The sequence below is a fragment of the Pelodiscus sinensis genome, chromosome 9 (genome assembly GCF_052426305.1).
Source record: "Pelodiscus sinensis isolate ZL-2025 chromosome 9, ASM5242630v1, whole genome shotgun sequence".
In the NCBI taxonomy this organism is placed as follows: Eukaryota; Metazoa; Chordata; order Testudines; family Trionychidae; genus Pelodiscus; species Pelodiscus sinensis.
In genome coordinates, this window is record NC_143060.1 from 37481443 (window position 1) to 37501282 (window position 19840).

A 19840-nucleotide genomic window follows, 5' to 3' on the forward strand; every position below is an offset into this window, starting at 1 on the left:
CATTTTAGGGTTGCTCCCATACATAAATAGTACTAGCAATCAGGAGGAAGGCAAAAAGTGGCTTGGTTATTTATATAGACAGAAGGAAAGGAAAGTTGATTTTGGTAGATCACCTAAGAAAAAAACAAAATAATGAAGTAACTCATAGGTTAAATTAAACAAGAGAGGAAGGAGTTAAATACAACTGAAGCAAAGCAAGGTTAAAAAAAACAAGAGAGAGAGGAATACAAATAAGAATTAAAAACCAGTAAAAGCCAAATGTTTGTGGGTTAATTAAAAGAAAGGCAAAGAGCCCAGGGTTAAATACAACAAAGAAGAGAATTTGCAACAAATTATCACCTTGTGCTTTCATGCACTGCCTGCCCCTCCCAGATATATCCATTGTTTGTTATTTTATTAAGTGATAAACTCTTTGGGGCAGGCACCTGTCTGTTTACTTATCTCTAACAAAGTATCTAATGCATTTTCCAGGGTGGGGAGGGGAGGACTATAGAAATAATAACATTAATACTAATGCCTCATGCCCAGAGGTGAAAGTAAGGCAGTATGGCCTAGAGCACTGCTCTGGCAAGAGCAGGCTAGGGCACTCCACTGAGAGCCAGCTGAGGGGGTAGGGACCTGTCCACCAACCAAGTAAGGTAACCTGTCCCCAGGGTCCCCCCAATTTTCTCCCCTCCACTCCTAATCCCCTGCCCTGACTCCTGCTATCCGCAGCCCCCTGCCCTGACTCCTGTACTTCCCATACATACTACCAGTAGGGTTACCAGGTGTCCAGTATTCTACCTCTGTCCAGTCCTCTGTCCAGTAAAAAAAAAACCCAGAAAATACCAGACATGTGCAATGTCCAGTATTTCCTGGATTTCTGGCTGGGCGCTGGACAGCAGCCTGGTGGGGGAGGGGAGTGGCTGGGAGGCGGGTCACAATCGGCGCTGGGAGCCCTGGCTGCATCTGACGCCTTGGGGAGGAGGAGAAGCACTGTCCCTGCTCCTGAGTGCATGATGGAGCCGCGGCCGGACTCACTCGTGGTTCTCCGGACCATGCACGGGACTGACAGTGCCTCGGGATCTGCACGTGTCCAGGTCAGTCCCGCCCCCACTTCCCCTAACCTTTCTCGACCAGCTCCGCTGCCCCCGACCCCCTCTCGGCCACCCCTGCTTGCTGCCAGCCAGTTCTCCTCCTCCCGATCTCCCCGGGCCAGCCACGCTGCCTCCCGCCCCTGTCCCCGGGCCAGCCACGCTGCCTCACCCCCCTCGCCTGCCAGCCCCGCCCCTCGGGTCCCCTCCATCTCCCCAGGCCAGCCACACTGCTCCGACCCCCGCCCACCAGTTCCCTCCATCTCCCCCGGCCAGCCGCCCTGCTCCCGATTCCCCGCCCGCCAGCCCCACCCATCTCTATGGCCAGCCACACTGCCCCTGCGTCCCTCCAGCCAGCTCTGCCCCCCCCCCCCATCAAGTGTGTCCGGTATTTCTTCTAAACCTACCTGGTATCCCTAACTACCAGCCCCAGGCCCAGAGCCCCTGCACCCCCACACTCCAACCTCCTGCCCTGACTCTTGCATCCCAAACCTTTGCCCTGAGCCCCCTGCACTCCACCCCACACTTAAATTTCTTACCAGTACTGTTGTATCGCAACCTACTCTACCCCTTGCCCTGAGTCCCTCCAAGTGGGGCAAGGTTGTGATAAGACAGTACCTGTAAGAAATTTAAGTTACTTTCATCCCTGCTCACATCTCCAATAGTTTTTATAGTGTCACCTGTGGCCACAGTGATATTCACTTTTGTTATTTTCTGAAGGAAAAGCATCAGCACTGTTCAGTGATGAATGTCCCAGAGCTAGTATTTCTCTCTAAACAAGAAGTAAACGGAAAAGAGTCACTGAAATTGTAGTTTGTCTCAGTGCAAAAATCATTTTGAGAATAAAACTGTTGCACCTGCTACATCTTTTTGAATCCGCATATTCAGTAGCTCCTAAGGAAGGGAATCCAGTGATCTTTTGCCTTAATGTTCCCTTCTAAGCTCTTTTACCGACTCACCAGCTGGGCTTGGGCAATTCACATGAGCCAATGACCTTAAAAGTCAGGAAAAACATTGACTTTCAGTGAGCTTTGGATCCAATGGTTAAACTCAGCAGTTGGGGGGAGGGGTTCAAATCATTCAGAACCCTGCTCCCTGTGAAGCCAAGGGCAGATCTCTGCGTGTCATTCACCACTTCTGTACGATGGCTATGATGACATTGTCCTATCTCCTGTGGATGATTCCATACTCAACTAATATGTTTAATTATATTTTCTCTATCAGAGTAAGGAATTAATTCTTCTGTCAATTTATTAGTTTAGAATACAGAGAAATAACTTGAAATACCTTGTGATTTAAATTTATCTTAGTTTCCATCAGTAGATCATTTACACACTGATGATGATGATGGTTTGATGTATTGTCTCTCTAGGGATTATGACTGGTGCCATCACCATAGCACAAGTGCCAAGCTTACCTCCAAATATTGATTAGTCAAACGCAAGGCTTGGTCTGTGACATTGAAGATATTTCGCCAATCAAAGTCTGCCACACCCTCTTCACGGTTCTCTGGACACCCATTATGGAGAAAGTTGATCACATCTTCAGCAGTTATACCTTCAGCACCCAGCTGTTCATTCAAGAAGTTTCTTACTGTGGGGTTCTTCAGAGTGCTCTGGAAAGCACAACAGTTCTGATTTACTATATTGCTCTTTATGTGTTTTAGATCAAGCCTGCTCCAGCTCAAAAAGTTTACATGCCATCTTACTGAATCCCCAATGAGTGGGAAAGAGTAGGCCATGTAGTTAGTCTATGAAGGGTCATCTAAAGGAGAGTTAACAGCATTAGATCTGTTTGAGCTTTAATTCTACTTCTCTTCATAAGGCTAGATCTAAAAACACCTGATCCACGTGCAGGGAAAACAGCTTGCAAACACACACAGTATTTCACAGAATGAGTTGCTCTTCACATCTAAGCTACATGAGCAACTTAACAGTTTGTTCTGGAGTCTCGGGGACTCAGCATATCGGTCTTTTTGCCAATGTAAACAGTGAACTTTTGTAGAATCCTTCCCTGCAGGCCTCCATAGAGAGGACTTTGCCAGAAGGGAGAGGACATGGCTACACAGCTGCTACCCCCAGCTGCCAGAATGGACCTTGGAGTCAGTAGCAGCTGGGTACAACTTGGAGCAGCTCTGAGACTGCTCTAACTTATAAAAGGGATCAAACCAATCCTGGCTGACTCAAGGATCATAATACCGCAAAAAAGCATATCATCACCTTTGCCATTTCCTTTCCTGTACCAAGCAGAGATTAGCTAGACCTGGAGATTAAGTCCAGGTCTTCATAATGCATAGCAGACAATTCTGCAAAACAAATCCAGCAACCATAGACCATGGTGGGCAAATATTGGCCTGCAGGCCAGATTCAGACAGCTAGGGGTAGCCCTGCCTGGCAGCCGCCTCTATATTTACTTTCACCTCCACAAGGTGCAGGTGATGGCAGCTCCTGTTGCCCATGGATTACTGTTCCCAGCCAATGGGAGCTGCAGGAAGTGGTGCCCTGGTCCACACTGCTTCTTGCCACTCCTATTGGCTGGGAATGGCAATCCATAGCCAATGGGAGCTGCAATCTCTGGTCCCTGCAGAGAGCTCAGGTAAATATTACAGTGGCCAACCAAGAGCTAGCCCACCATTTTATTGCCGCCATTTTATTGTTTCATACATTCTTAGGAATCATAACATTGTTTCATACAAAGGTTGTGCTTCCATCCAAAATTTGCAAATTAATTCTCCTATCCCCTATGAAATAAGGAAGCTGAAAAGCTGCATTCCCAAAACAGACACAACATACTCGGATCATATTCATCTGCAGGCTGTTTTGAAAGAAGTGCCACAGCTGAGGACCCACTTCTTCCCATGCTTTGGTCAACAGTCTGAGGCGCTCCAGTTCTTCAAATGTGAAGTTTGCCTGAGGCATTAACAACCAGAAAGAAATATCAATGTTAGAGAGCTATCCCGAAAACATACTGAACCACTCAGGGTCAGGAGCATGCAATGATGCTGCTGCTGGTGGTTTGCAGCTATTTGAAGCTTACAAATGTAATGTAATTTTAATTACAATATTTCAATAAACACGCTGAAAGAGAAATTGTGACAAGGGAGTGACACAAAGAGTGCACGTTACAAAGCATATTCCTTGATTTCTACTGGGCTCATCCTAGTCACCCACAGCACATTTTTCTATGTGTTTAACAGAAGCAAACCTGACTAAATCAAGGCTGATCCATCTATTTATATAACCTCCCTCCCCCAATTGCAATAGTAGCTGCACACCACAAACATTTATTTATTTATTCCCAAAACCATGTGGGGGAGACCAATTTTACCAGTGGAATCCCAGACAAGTTTGCAAGAATTCAGCAGATCTGAAATTTAATGACCAATCTCCTGAATCCCTATGTTAACTGTGATGCCCCTGGTTTGAGATCACTGAATTTCAGGTCTTAGTAAATGTTACAATTTCATCCTTCCTATGATGCATTCTAGGCATTAAAGCAAAAAGAACTCTATGAAGACAAGGTCACGGGGGTAAAATGCTGGGTTATTCTCTGGGGGGACAGCAGGTTAAAAATATTAGTTGTGTATACATCCGAGTTTCTTACATTCTTCAGTATTTGCCTTACAGCAGGCAAATCAGGAGCGAAGAGGATTTTTCCCATCAGCAGGGGCTTCACAGCACTCCAGGCTATTTTGGTTAAAGGGTTTGATTCCAGGCTCTGGATCAATGCATTACAAAAGGGTGCTACAGGAAGAAATGAGGACAGATTTTACACTCCTGTTCTATTGTTCATAATAACTTGCAGGCTTAAATCTGCCCCTATTACAAATGCAAACAGCTTTGACTCCTCCGTCTCTGAACAGGCTACTTTTGTGCTAGGGATATTAGCAAGTAGTCAACTGAAGTATTTACTACACGTCTCCTCCCTCCCCCTGCAAAGCCTTGCTGCTTCTGTGGGAAAACAGGAGCCAGTACTCTAGGGAGCCACCTGTCCCCACCTAGCCAGTACTCTAGAGTGCCACCTGTCCCCACCCTCCAATGCCTCTATCAGAGGCGTGAGGGGCATACTGTGAGGCTGGAGCTGCCCTCTCCCTCCGCAGACAGGGTCTTTGTGGTGGCCTGAGCTGGCTGTGCACAGGGGCTGCACTGGCAGCAGCCCTCTGACCATGGCCAACCCTGGCCACCACAAGCAGGGGCTGGTGCTGGAGCAGCCTCTGTTCATGGCAGACAGTGGCTGCTGGAGTCAGTGCAAGCCAGGACCGAGCAATCCCAGCTTGTGCTGGTCCGGAACGCTGTGCCTTTGCATTTTAAATGTAGAAAGAACCTGGTGGCTCATACTACATTTACAATGCAGAGCCATAGTGCATGTGGCTCCTGGAGCTACCTCCGCTGCGGCTTTGCAGAGCGGTCCTTATCGACTAATCATGTAGTTGATATAAATTATATCGACTACACAATTAGTCAGATAACCGCAATTTAACATCCCTCTTTGTGCTGTATCTAACTAGTCACACTATAGCTGCAATGCTAGAAAGCAGTGTGGGATCTCGAACATCATGGAATCAAGTGGCAAAGTTTGCTGAAAACAAAGACAGTTTAGAAGCTGACACAGAATTTCAATATTTGCTAGTTATCATTCATGAGACATTTCAGATGGCAGGAAACTAGGAAATCCATATAGATCCCCTTCCCTCTCACTTTTCTAACATCTATAATTTTCCTCCAATGATCTAGTACTTTGTATGGTTGTTGATATTGTACATAGTTATTTCTATGCCTGCCCATGGCAGCTGAATCTACACATGGTACAACCAGGAGGTGAGTCCAAACCAAAAGCAGTAGAACTGAATATTTTGAATTCTAGAAAACTTTGTAAATAGATCCTAAAATCTCTGTATAAGGATTTTCCATCTTATTCTTACATTTAGCATGGATATTTAGTTGGATAACATTTTTCTTCTTTTCCCTGATCAAGGAAACAAAGTGCTAGGCATGTATAGATAGATCTACAATCTTTGATGGATTAATATTCAAAGAGAGAGAAAAAGGAGTTTAATTGCATCAGAGTTCAGAAAAAAAAATATACAGGAAGCACCTTACACCAATGGATCTCAGGCCCTGGAGGCATAACTTACTTAATATCAATACCTATCACTAAGTGTTCCCCGTTCCATAGGACAAAAAGCTATCCAGCACCAGTTACGATACAGCTGGTAAGGTACAGCAAAAATAGAAAAGTTTTAATATACATGCAAAGAAAAACATTCGGGGCATGAAATAGTTCATTATAATAAATAAAAGATTGTAAAGCTGGGAAAAATGTAGACAGGAGGCAAACAAGAGAGGACATAAGAGATAAAATAATGAATACTAGAGAAGGTTAAAAAAACCAGATGGTTCTATTTACCCTCTGTCATAATACAAGAGCCAGGGGACAGTCAATGCAACTGACAGGCAACAATTTAAAACTGATACACAGAAATACTTTTTGTATGCTACATAACCTGTGAAACTCATGCCACAAAATATGATTAAGGCCAAGAGTTTATTATCAGCACAGAAAGGATATCCACAGTTCGCTGGTCAAGATTTTTTTAAAAAAAGATATTTAAAATCCTTGTGTTTGCAGTCAGAAATTAACCATTTGCTGATGGACTTGAGAATAACATTCCTCTTTGGGCATGTTATTCCAGAATTGTTCTCCAGAATTATTCCTGCCTGTCAGAAACAGGCAGATAGAAGGCCCGATGGACCAATGGTCTGGATTTCTTATGTTCCTATACTGTAAAGGAAAACGTGCCCCAGTCAGACCTATCATGAAAGAGTTTCCTGTCTCCAGTTCTCAAATGTGAAGGGTAACCATCTAGCCACTTGATAGTTCAAATCAACAGTTTAAAAATACCATCCCATAGCTCTAAAGCAGGGGTGGGGAACCTTTTTTGGGAGTGGGAAGGGGTCACAGATGGGGGCTTCATACAAGTGAGAAGCAACTGACATGGCCGCTGAATGAGAAGGAGAAAAACATTCCCCACATTTCCCTTGTACACCAGAACCTGGAAGTGGGGGTCAGCCTAGTAGATTTTGTGTGCTCCAGTCTCACGGTGGGGCAGCATGGGGGCTGGAGCACCAGTGCTGGCTCCCCCATGCTCAGAGGGGCCCTTATTAATTGGGGGCCAGATCCAGACAAGCTGGGGCCGCATCTGGCCCTCCAGCCTCAGGTTCCCCACCCCTGCTCTATAGCTAACCACACAGACCTAACTGTTTCCACGAGTTAATGGAAAAACTTACTGGTTGTATTGTCATACAAATAAATGGATTCCTTTTTGGTGGAGTCAATCCCTAGGAATGCTTTGTAGTTATTATCTTCATACCAATTGAAGGAGAGTATTCTGGAACCACCTCCCTCTGGATAACCACAGAGCAGATCAGACAGGGTGCTCATCAGGTGGCCAAAGGATTCTGGCCCTCCACCTTGTACAAATGGTTGCAGGACCAACAACAGGTCCTGAATGCTTGGTTTTCTGGCTAGCTGTAGTGAAACAAGATTTCTTTATTAATAGTAGCCTTCCAGGAGAAAACCAGAATGGACAAGTACTGACTGTGCCCAGCCCTCCTGCTGGTGAGCAGTGAGCCCTAATTAGGGTTGCCTGATGGTCCTCCAAAAAATACCGGACATATGGTATTTTGGTGAAGCAGGAAAAAAAAAGTGCAGGAGCACAGGATAATAAGTACTGCCTCTCCCAGCCACTCCCCCTCCCCCTGCCAGGCTTCTGCGCCATCACAGGCTCCTAATGACAATCATGGCCCCGCCTTCAAGCCGCTCCCCCTGTCCATGCAAGGCTTCCTTCCGGTGCACAGCCGGAAAAATCAGAGAATACCGGACATTGCACATGTCCAGTATTCTCTGATTTTTCTTACCAAACAAAGAGCTCAAATACCGGACTGTCCGGTAGAATACCATACACCTGGCAACCCTAGAGCCCTAAAGGTTCCTTCACCTCTCTTACCCCATACTGGCAACAAGATGGTTTCAGCTGTTGTGCTCTCCAGCCCTACTGAAAAAGGAGGTCATGGTTCATAGCCACTGAAGTTTATGCCCATATTTATGATTGGAAAACACATCCTTAATCTCTTTCCCTAAGATCCTTGACCATTTCACTGATGTAGTCTGGATTCTTTCAGGTAAGTCAGAAGTTTGAGAAACAAACTGATGGACCAAACAAGGGCAGAGGATAGCTGTGCACTGCCAAAAACAGGTGATTCAGTTCATTATCAGACTGCTTACCTCTCGCACTGCTTGAGACACGTTAGACAGCACTCTTCCCCAAGATCTCAGGTCAACACCTTGTGACTTACTGTCTAGAACAGTGGGAAGCTATGATAAAATTGAAAATAGAGATGAAATGAGCCCAGTGTCTCCTGGCCAATGATGTCTCCTACCCAGTTACACTACAGAAAATGGAAAGCTCAGTTAAAAATGATGTAGATTCTTCTTTAGTTTAAGTGGGAGTTTGTTTTCAAGAAGAAGGTTCAGAGTTCTGTCCCAGCTATTGACTGTAAAATCCTGGAGGGTTATAAATTAGTTAGAAATGTGGGTGGGTGGGGGCATTCTGAGTAAAGTGACTAACTGCTCTAACTCTCAATGGGATGAAAGGCCAAGGGGCACTGAAAACACAGCTAGAGATTTATGCGGTGGTAGTCTTGGCTGCTTTCCCTTCCTCTGAAATAGGGTTGCCAGGTGTCCGGTTTTGAACCAGACAATCCAGTATTTGAGCTTTCTGTTTGGGAAACAAATGGAGAAAATATAAATGTCTGTATTTTCTAAATAAAGATTGTGATGTAATGTCAAGTGTGTCCAGTATTTTTGTCGAGACCATCTGGCAACCCTACCCTGAAACAGCAGCAGCAAGGATGGGGAATGTCTTAAAAGCCTCTGTGTCAGCTGCACTCATTGCTTTTGCATTGGGGTTATCCTCCCTGGGAAGTAAAAATGGCATTTAGGCCAGATTATGCAACTAGTGTGGCACAAAGTGCCAACCTGCACTGGAGTGTCTCATTCTCTTGCCCCAGGTTGCCATTTTCTTTAGGATTACAACTAAACATAAAGCTGGTCTTTTAAGTCAACTATTAAACTTTATAATCAGGCTGTCTCTTAAAAAGGTTCATTTGGAACTGCAAATCTGCAACTGCTTTCTGAGCCTATACTCTTCCTTTCAGATGGCAGGTAAGAAAACAGAAGAAGCTTCACTCTGCAGATAACAGAGAATCAGAAAAGTAGCAGTTTCATAGAACATACATTTGTACCTTAACATATCAGTTACAATGAACGGAGGAGCTTGCTACAAAAACTGTCTCAGATTATCTCTTCACTTTCCCCTCATGCCGCCAAGAGGAACCTAAAAACGTATGCAATTCTGAAAGGCTAGAGAGCAGGCTTTTCTTCGCCTTCTCCTTTGAAAAGTTTTGCAACACTGAACAGCATCCAGAGTAAACAACAAAAAGCTAGCAAAGTTCCTCCTATGCAAACAGAAGGGAGCCCATGGTAAATACCCTACACGGAAACAGCTCACATTAGCCAGAGAAGTGGGGAGAAATTGTCACCTCTGGCTCTATATTCTACAGAGCAATTTGCGTGTATGCCAATTACTGTTTTTAAATACTTCCAGCATGATGCATCTGCTACAATTCATGGCTCACCGAAAGCCCTTCTAAATGCATGTGCTCTGGAATGACTGAATGATTTACTAGGAGGCAAATCTTGCCCCACCAACATCTTCCTGCATTACCACAGGATGGGGGCAAGAAAGTACTGGTGGGGGAGGGGGAGGAGGAGGGCAGCGCATGTGCAGGCAGTGAGCTTCTCCCACCCCAAATATCAGAGCACTATTGCAGCTTTTTAGTGCACAGCAGTGTACTAAGAGCTGTAGCACAGAGTGGGATAGAAATGTATCTAAAAATGTTCAGTTTCGCTGGGCTAGAAAGTTACAGCATTAAAAAATGGAGCCCTTCAGAACATACAGGATCCTTCGAGCCAATAAAGGGCCCACTTCTGGAAATCTTACTCCCAAATGGCTGACTGATTCTACACTGCCTTGCACTCTGTGCCTTCATTTATTTTGCATAAAAAGTGCAAAAGTAGGTACAAGTGAGAATTCTTCATTCCCATAGGAGGAAACGACAACAGAAAGTGGGTGGAAGTGGACAATCATGTGCAATGAGTAGGACTCACTTACATGAGAAGCCCTGTGAGTGCAAACTTAGATACATGGTGAATTGTGTTGTACAATTGTGTCCACAGAGTGGCCTAAAGCAGTGAAAACCAACAGAGTCAGTGTCAAATTTACAGATATTCTTAATCGAAGCAATTCCATATTAATCCACCTGACAGAAATATATGCCGCATCTGCATTGGGCCAAGACTGATTACATGAAGCAGGTGCAGAAAACTTGTTTGGGGTGGATTTTTGTGTTTCAGTGAGCAACTGATCCTGCACTGAGTAAAACTGTAATTCCTCCCAAGCTGTGACAAGGTTTTAAATAATTTTATCTTTGTGTTTATGTTTCATATAACTCAAGCATATGAAATGGAGTACACATGACAAGTATCCAGCCAGCTGCAATAACAGCAGAGCTCCAGAAAGAGGCTCACTTTCCTCACTGCAGCAAAACCAGCCCAGATAGCAAAGGAAGGGATCTTATTACACTGCATCCCTTTTACTGTCAGAACTGTGATTTGCTCCAGTTCCTACCAACAAGCCACTGGGTTGTGTAGACACATGCCTGTGTAAGTGCACACACACACCTGAATTTTAGCTTTTGCAGATTAAATCAAATGTGTAAACTGAATCAATTCCAGGGCAGGGAAAAAAGCACATTTTAAAAATACCTGTGGGCAAAGAGTGTTTATTACACAGAATCCGCTATGTGTGGCTAACCAATATTGAGATGGGCTTTGTCTTGAAGAGGGTTAGGATTGTTACAATTGAGAAAAGAAGTCTGTCTAACATCTCTGAGTTATTTAATGTTTATATCGTGAGGGAACAAGTAGGCCTCAACCCATCATCTCTCTCTGTACCTGAGTACAAACCAAAAACACCAAGAACCAGATTCCAAACATCCCTGAGCTTCAGATCCACAATCCAGCTTTGCAGACAGATCTTATCTCATTGATTGGGCAGAGAGCTGGGATTCTACCCAAACATTCCAGATTTTGGATCAGTCTGGATGCTGACCCATATCCAAAATATAGGGCTCAGGCCCATTTCGTTCCTATGTGTGTGTCTATTTTTGGCAATTGCATTCTCAAAGCTCATCTCCTCCTATTTGATATGACAGCACAGCCATATTGGTGTAGTAGCTGAACCCTGAAAGGTTTGGCATTGGATGCTCCTCTCTGAACTTCTTAGCACTATACACCTGAGCTAGATACGTGGTGGGCATAACCCTCTAACACTTCTACTGTAAGCTGGTGAAAATGGTCATTTTGGGGCTTAACCACAGCATCAGTCTCGCTTGAAAGTGACAAAACAGATTGATCAGTTGCTTCTTTATAACATCTGTATCTTCTCACTGAAATATCCCCAACTACAATCTGTCTCTCCAAAGCAACCTGCCACTGTGTGAACCCTCTTGATATACAAAAAATATAAATGACCGCTTGGAACATGGGTATTATAATGCAAAGAAAACCCTTGAAGTAGAACACCAGAACCACCAAGATGGTTTGCGTTGATACTCACCAGCTGGAAAAGCTTAAAGAAATCCACATTAGTGTACAATGAGTCTTCTATTCGCTGCAGGTTCTCCTGGGACAGGGCGCACATTGCATTATGCACAGCATGCATGCCCCTTTGGCTGCTGAAGATAATGAAGCGGTTGAGTAGAGTCTGGCTACAAGCGATGTCCTTCAGAGTCAAGTCAGGGACTCCATAAGCAAACTGCAGCCAAAAGGAACAATTCACTTTTATCAGTGGAACAAGTGGTTCAGGCTTTTCAGCAGCAACCAGAGACAATACTAATACTTAGACTAGAGGTTACTATTAGACCCTCCCAATGCATTCATGGACTGTAGGGTGCTGCAACCATCTGAAGTCACAGCCTTCAAGTGACCGGCAATTTATGTCACATGTAATCACCTCCTGTTTAGGCAGGGATTTTCTCCCCTCACTGTGGATTTGGGAATCCAAGCTTTAAATACACCAGCATATTAAAGCAGGACAACTTGTCTGTGTGTAGACAAGGCTGTCAAGAATGTAACATACGGCAGATATGAAATATAGCACACAATAGCAATCAAATTAAAAAAAATCTGTTTCTGCATATTTTAAATGACTGCTTATACTTTGAGTGCATGTGCAATTCCAGTTATTAGACAATGCAATAACCACAGCCAGGCCTGACACCACACAGGGTCTAAGGAGACACTCGCCCCCACGCCAATGATCTTCCAAGGACCCCAAATTATTGTCACAAAAGGCCAAAGCATGTACAGTATGCACAGTCCTCATCCATGATACAAATTCTAAACCACAGCAAAATTCTAACACAGAAGCCAAATTTTACTTTTTTAAACTTTGAAAATCCAAGCTTTTCCCCTGGGGCCTAACTAGTCCCTAGCTTACGCTCTTGCCCTGTACATGAGCTGTGTTAGGATACGTTCACTCTGCAATAGCACAGCTTCAGGCTAATCTGCAGCATTGACAATCTAGTCATTAGATGATCAATCTTCAAATGTGAAACATGACAGATCTATGGAATGTAGCCTGTGACTGTGCCATGTGATGTCCCCTGGTAATCTGCAGTGGCAGGCACCACTAGGGAAGTAAAGTAACTTTATACTGATGCCCCCAACACATGAACCCTATGGCAAGCCAGATAGTCTAAGGACACATTTGCTAGATTATTAACACAACTCTGACAGCCAGGGAAAGGACAGAAAGCAACAGAGGACGTCAGTATTGACAGGACTTTTAAATGTGGTTTGTGTTTTTCAGGCAAAATCCAAAGAGGGACGGGTGAGAACATGTTAAAATGTTCTTCCAGTTTCGCTGAATTAACTTGCTGTGGGTCAAGGCATTTGCTCGGGAAACATAAGCAGCATTTTGGAATGTGGACACAGGGCTAAATCTACACTGATTGTAAACCTGGGTTTGTAGGACCTGTGCTTGTTGGAGTCAGTGTTTCACAGTCCATACTGCACTATAAACCTGGGTCTACAGTTGCTGGACCTGGGTCTCACAACCAAGTGAATGCATCCCACAGACTCTCTGACTTTCAACTGTGGCTTGAGCTATGGCCGCACTACTAAGTGGCAGTGCCCCAAGAGTGGGTGCTGGGGTTGGTTTTGTTCAACATCACAGTCTAGACTGGAGTGACCCCTAGACAAATTGGAGAATTGGGCCAAAAGAAATCAGATGAGGGACAAGTCCTGCACTTAGGAAGAAGGAATCTCATGCACTGCTACAGGCCGGCAACTAACTGGCTAAGTGGAAGTTCTGTAGAAAAGGACCTGGGGATTACAGTGGACAAGAAGCTAAGAAACCAAGAAGGCTAATGGCATATTGTGCTACATTAGTGAGAGCATCCTTAGCAGATTGAGAGAAATGCTTATTCCCTTCTCTTTGGCACTGATGAAACCATATCTGGAATACAGCATCCCGTTTTGGGACCTCTATTACTGAAGGGGAATGGGGGGGCAAACTGGAGAGAGTACATCAGAGGATAACAAGAACGATGAGGGAGCTGAGGCACATGACTTAAGAGGAGAGGCCGAGGGAACTGGGCTTATTTAGTCTGCCAAAGAGGAGAGTGAGGGGGGATTTCATAGCAGCCTTCAACTACCTTAAGGAGGGTTTCAAAGAGGATGGAGAGAGGCTGTTCTTACTGGTGGCAGATGACAGAATGAAGAGCTATGTTCTTAAGTTGCAGTGGGGGAGGTCTAGGTTGGATATTAGGAAATACTGTTTCACTAGAAGGATTAGACTAAATACTTGGTTACTTGAGTCAGAAATATGTATGTACATGTGGTAGTGGGAGTTTGGTCTCAAATCTACTCTAAGCCCAAGTTTACAAAGCAGTGAAGAGGTATTCAAAGTGTTTTGCAAGTGTTCCAGATGCCTGACTTGGGGCTGGCAAAGTTCCTGGCTCAAAGTGATCTGCACTGATAGTTTGTCAGTATGCTTGCGCTTGTAAATCAAGTGAGGAACCCAGGATGTGGATGAAACTGATAGGGATTCATCACAGAACAGCAAGAGGCTTATTTACAATGCAGATGCCCTCTGTGGTTACTCAAGAACGAAAGAGATTAGAAAAAACACCAAGTCTCCTCTCCTCCCTTTTGAGTTGTTCTGCAAACCTGGGCTGTAGTCTACCTTTTCTTATTTGCTGCTACCCAAAAGCAACCCTTTAAAGGAAAAGGATACTAATTTTATCAGTGTAATTGTTTAACCAGAACACGCAAGCAGAAGTACAAAATACTTTTAGCTCCTAAGCTTTTTGATCAGTTTTTGCTTTCATTTCATGTGTCATTTCCTGCACATCCTGGGTAGTAGGTGATAGAAGCTAAAGACAGAGCCCGCTATTTGCCAAAGAGTGAGGCTCTTAACTAGTTGCTTTGAGGTTGGTTAGTTTGATGCTGTTCCCCAAATGGCACTGAGATTGCATATAACTGTGTATATGTGTAAAAGATTCAAATCTAGAGTAGCAAAAAATCCTTAGGAGAACATATGGCCTTGTGATCAAGCCTCTGGAGCAAGACTCAGAAGATCTGTATTCTAGTCCTGGCTCTACCACCTTCTCCAACAGGGGCAAGTTACTCGATTTTCAAAGGGGCCTACGGGAATGAGGCATGCAATTCCCAGTGCAAGTCAGTCCTAACAGCCCTTTGACAATTACAGTATTAGCGTAGGAGGTCTACACTTCAGCTGTCAAAAATGGTTCAGTTTTGGGGTAGAAAGAGGCAAACCTTTCAACATCATTCCAGAAAGCATGACAGATACCCATGTTCCAGGAAATCAGGATCATGCTTCCTAGCCGCTTTGTTAAAAATACTTTGGGCCTGTATATAGCCAAACTGATTTCAGCACTAGGTGAGGGAAGGCTTCTGGGAATCCACTACTTAAAACCAGTCACATTTCCTTAGTGTAACAGACCTGCAAGGAGGATGAGGAATGAAAGGAAATGCGAAGTGAACCTGAAAAGAGCTTTTTGCTGTATTTATAATTCATGAACACTGAAGAGACCTAGCTTTTCAGCTCCTCAGTTGGTGTAAATTGACAAAGTAGCACTGAAGTCAGCTAAGATATGCCAGTTTATGCCAGCTATGGATCTGGCCTGGTGGGGTCAGTGTGTGATGGAGCTTCCCGTAGCTGTCTAGTCAGACCTGTAGTATATTAGCAATCTGGCAACCAGTCACACCAGCTAGAACCTGTAAAGTCTGAGAAGTGAATGCAAGTTAATTAATCCTTTCTCCTGCTGGCCATAAGCAGACCCACACATTTCCAGCATTTTGCTTTACGTGGCAATGAAAAAGAGGAATTGTGTCATTCAGCCTGAATTATTCCCTTTTCTCTCCCGCCTCTCCTCTCACACAGCATGGAGAGCAATAATCCCAGGGGTCTGATTCACCAGTGGTCATTCATCCGCACAACATTCCTCTTAGAACTCCCCAGCCACCAGCCCACAGAAGGCCAAAGACAGCCCAGATTTAGTCAGATACAATCCTCTGAGCAGTTACCTCAGGAATGATCTGACTTGCAATTTTCACTGTGCGTTTTGTGAGTAGATCTATTATTCATTAAGAATGCAGGTCCAGGACAGCTGGTCTGCTTTTCAGTCCTCCCACCTTTCTCTGTGAGACAGTGCCATAAAGCCTGTGTGTGACCCAGCTGACATCCAGGCGGTGAAGTTAAACATTTCTAACCACAGAGTTGTTTCTTGCTGTTCACCCCATTGTTCAATTAAAATGGGTCACAGCTGCACAATGTTCCTGAGCCAAGTCTTCCATCATGGGGACAGGTTCGCTACTAGGCAGTGTAACAGTTCTTAACTCCAGTGCTTTGGAGTAACACAGGCAGCAAACCATAGTGCTTTGGTTTGGTCCCTCCCCAGGGTATTTTTAAGGCCAAAGTAAGTATGGATTCTGAAAAAACCAACGAAGGGGGAAGAGCACTGTCTCCCATAAGGAGCCTCTAACTGAACTGCTTTTTATTCCTGACTACCTCAAAAGCTGTTGTTGCACTACAAGGCCTTGTCTACCCTGGGTAGGGTACAGGTAGCCACCCAGTGAAAAGCAGATGGTGTCCCCACTGTTATGTAGCAGTTGAAGGCTCTGGGGCCAGGGTAGCTGGTTTGCAGAAATTTTGATGGTGCCCAGAATACACAGAGCCTGAAACCCCTCTCTCACCCCTCACCAGCCTAAGGCTTTGAAAGAGAATTTGAATGGGAGAAGGGTGCAGGTTCTGGGAGAGAATTTGGATGCTGAGTGCAGGCTCTGGACTGGAGCAAAGGATTGGGGAGCAGGAGGAGGGACAGGCTTTGGAAGAGAGTTTGGGTGCTGGCTCTGGCCAGGGACTAGGGTACTTGAGTATCAGCTCTGGGAGGAGGTTTGGGGTAAGGACAGGGTGGAGGGAGACGGTGCAGGATCTAGAGGGAGAGGGGTACAATGAAATGGGGGGTGCCACACTTACTTGGGGGCACCCCTCTGGCCAGGGGATCTGCCTCATCATCTACACTGCTATTTATTATATCCCCACTGGGTTTTTTCGCAGTGTATGCACTCTACCTGCTGCTGTAAATGTAGACATGTAAGATATAGCTCATCATCTTACCTGTTCAGCACTTTAGTCCTGCATTTTGCTTCAGCTACACCAGACTAACACGGCTACATTTCTATTACTATTTTACCTGTTCAGGGCGCACTTGAGAATTAATCAGCTGGAAAACCACTGAATCTGAGAGGCCAGCATCATTCAGCAGAAAGGATGTCAGAGTCTCCTCTTCTTTCAAGATGTCTCTGATTCTTAACCCTCTTCCTGTGTGCAAAGAGAAGCAATATAAATACCACTGAGAAGCTGGACACGGTGAACTAAAGAATGCCCTGCTTAGACCCGTGGAAACAGCATGCTTTGGCCATGATTTTCAAAAGCTACCAGTGCCTTTGAGGTCCAGCATGAGACACCTTATGGGCCTCATTTTCAGAAAATATTGAGCCCCACCCATCTGAAAAAATCAGATCTCCTAAGCAGTTTTTGAATTATGGGGAAAAATGAAAAGTTAGGAGGACTTCAATGAAAATAAATGTTAAAAAAATAACATAACTGTACATCTCCCTCCTTCTCCCAGTACTTGGAATAAGTCAGAATGAGCAGGAAGGGGGCCTCTCATATTCCTGAGCACCACTCTTAAAGGTACCTCAGAGTGAGCAACTGAAAACGGAGGCACCCAAAAGTCACTGGTAACACTGTGAAATCTTGGCCATTTCTTTTGAAGTAATGTTTTGTTTTACATATGCAATTATGTTGTTGTGATGCTGGAGCTGCCCCCCAATCCTTCTGCTGGGTGTTGTAAAAACAACCTTGGACATTCAGTGTCATTTACACTCACTTTGCATTCACTGTCAACAGCAATGTAGGCTCAGCCTGTAGCTTAGTTTTCTAATTTGTAAAAATGAGTCATTAAAAGCATTTCACAAGCAAAACTTCATTACTCTTTTCAAGCAGCACATCACAAGGAACCACATTAAAGCTTTATAGTCCCCACTATTTAACAAATCCCACCCAACACGCACGCACACACACGCGCACATGTGCACGTGAAAGGCCACAAAATTCCATTCCTTCCATTTTTATGATAATATAATTTATAGTAATATGTCGAAAACACCTCAGTTCCTGATAAGGTTACAAGTGAGCCAAATCTGGATAGCTCTTGCTTATCCTCAATTAAAACCCTCACTAATGTCAAGGGGAATGCTGCATGAGAACTGTCCAATTAAAAACTCAATAAAGAGCTCAGAATTTGACCCAGAAGTTCTGCACCATTACAGTTGAATGTTCGGAAGTATCTGATAAATAGGAAGTGCCACCCATTTATCAGGATGCTGGACACTTTCCAGTAGAAGACCTTATTTTCAGTTTGGGGTGATATTTTCCATGCTGGATGTCTGCCTGTCACTGAATGGTTTTGGAAACTTTCAGCAAAAACAGTTCAGCAGTTTCTCAGAATGAGTTATAGGAAAATCAGGGCTTTTGCCCATGTTAAAAATATTTTATAATTGCTTAACTGAGAAGCTCTAGTTCTCTATGCTTTGTAGCAAGCACTTGAAATTTGGCTGAGAAGGTTGAGAGGGAAGGGAAATTGCACTCTGTCAGATGTGGCATCTTTCTTGTCCCTGGGAAAATCTGCCAAATTTGGCCAAGTTGTGAGTTTCTGAATATCTCAGTTCATACACAGACAGGGGCGGATATAGGGCAGGGCGAACAGCCCCGCGCTTAAAAAAGCCCCGCGCATGCGCCGTGGCGCCACCGCGCATGCGCATGGCGTCACGGTGCATGCGCCATGGCAAAGGGGGGCCCCCGCAAAACAGTCATCTGTCCCTGTACACAGACTTCTTTGGCGGGTAAATACTCCAAAAATGCCATCCGTACTGAACAGGCTCCAGCCCAGGAGTCCAAGGGCTAAGCAAGGTTTTCCCTGTAATTGCTGCTCCTGCAGGAATCCTAGGGCTGCTGTAGCAAAAAGGACAGGAAGATGGTTTCCTGTATTCTCTGTGCTCCCCACTGCTCCTGGTCCTGTCCCATCATTGTGAAGAAGGGATCAGGTACACTGGCATGCAGAAAAGTTATCAGCTGGGACTGGGGAAACAGTAACTTGAGAGACTTGGTGGAATGGGACTGCAATGTGGTGGCTGTCTCTTGAGGCTGGTTCAAAGAACCAGGGGAAGGTGGACTGATATAGGCAAACTTAATTCTGGCATTTCCTAATTTTTGGCCACTTGACTATTCCCCCTTAATGTTCTCTTAGCCCAGGGTATGTATGTAATTTACTTACGCGCACGCGCACACACACAAAATCAGCTATTCCTTCTACATAGGGAAAAGAGTAGCGCTTCTCATCCTGTTTCTTTATCCCCAACATTAGTTTTGTTGGCTGCTTTATGAACAGAGTACAACTTTTATTATAAAATAAATCAGGCTATTGACTTAAACAAAAAAAACTCTGGAATTCTGAATTAACACTAATATTGGGCTACACGGGAAGCCTGGCAGCTGGAACACACTTGTTTGTTTTCTGACTTAAATAGAGTTGACATGCCCTGTAAAGGAACACTGAATGCAGAACTGGGATTGCAAAGAAAGTTGAAAAGCTCAAAAAACCTGGAGTGCAGCCCTGAAACTCTGAACTTCAAGGCTCTGGCATTTTGTGCTTTCCCTCACTCCCACAGGGCTCACTGTTTGGGATCAGTTTTTGATTCTTGCTTCCAAAATACAACTCAGAATATATTTGTGGTGTTAGAAACCTACATTTTCGGATAGTCTGTGGTACTCCAAGAACTTACAGTGAGTTAGTCATCTCATAGCCTTCAGACACACCATCCCAGAATACCTGCTTCAGATGGCTTATTGGAGTCACTGTATTTATTGTCTTTATCTATTTTAGAACATGTCTATGAGTCCATTTGTTCAAGAACAAGTCCAGTGCTGGTCCCCAGAGTCCTGCCTGCCTGGACCAGCTGGAGGCCAGGGCCTACCCCATTACCGCCCCGCGAAG

The 19840-nt window shown here is 44.6% G+C and overlaps 1 protein-coding gene across 1 annotated transcript in view; it reads right to left on the reverse strand.

Moving 5' to 3' along the window:
• Nucleotides 1-19840, reverse strand: part of ABCA4 (ATP binding cassette subfamily A member 4) — a 118107-nt gene that overhangs the window by 82349 nt on the left and 15918 nt on the right. The window contains exons 5-11 of the mRNA XM_089780536.1: nucleotides 16976-17103; nucleotides 11812-12009; nucleotides 8358-8447; nucleotides 7361-7601; nucleotides 4677-4816; nucleotides 3866-3982; nucleotides 2491-2688 (exon numbers count right to left, since the gene is read on the reverse strand). Coding sequence (XP_089636662.1) covers nucleotides 2491-2688; nucleotides 3866-3982; nucleotides 4677-4816; nucleotides 7361-7601; nucleotides 8358-8447; nucleotides 11812-12009; nucleotides 16976-17103 — 1112 coding nt within the window. The remainder of the gene's footprint in view (nucleotides 1-2490; nucleotides 2689-3865; nucleotides 3983-4676; nucleotides 4817-7360; nucleotides 7602-8357; nucleotides 8448-11811; nucleotides 12010-16975; nucleotides 17104-19840) is intronic.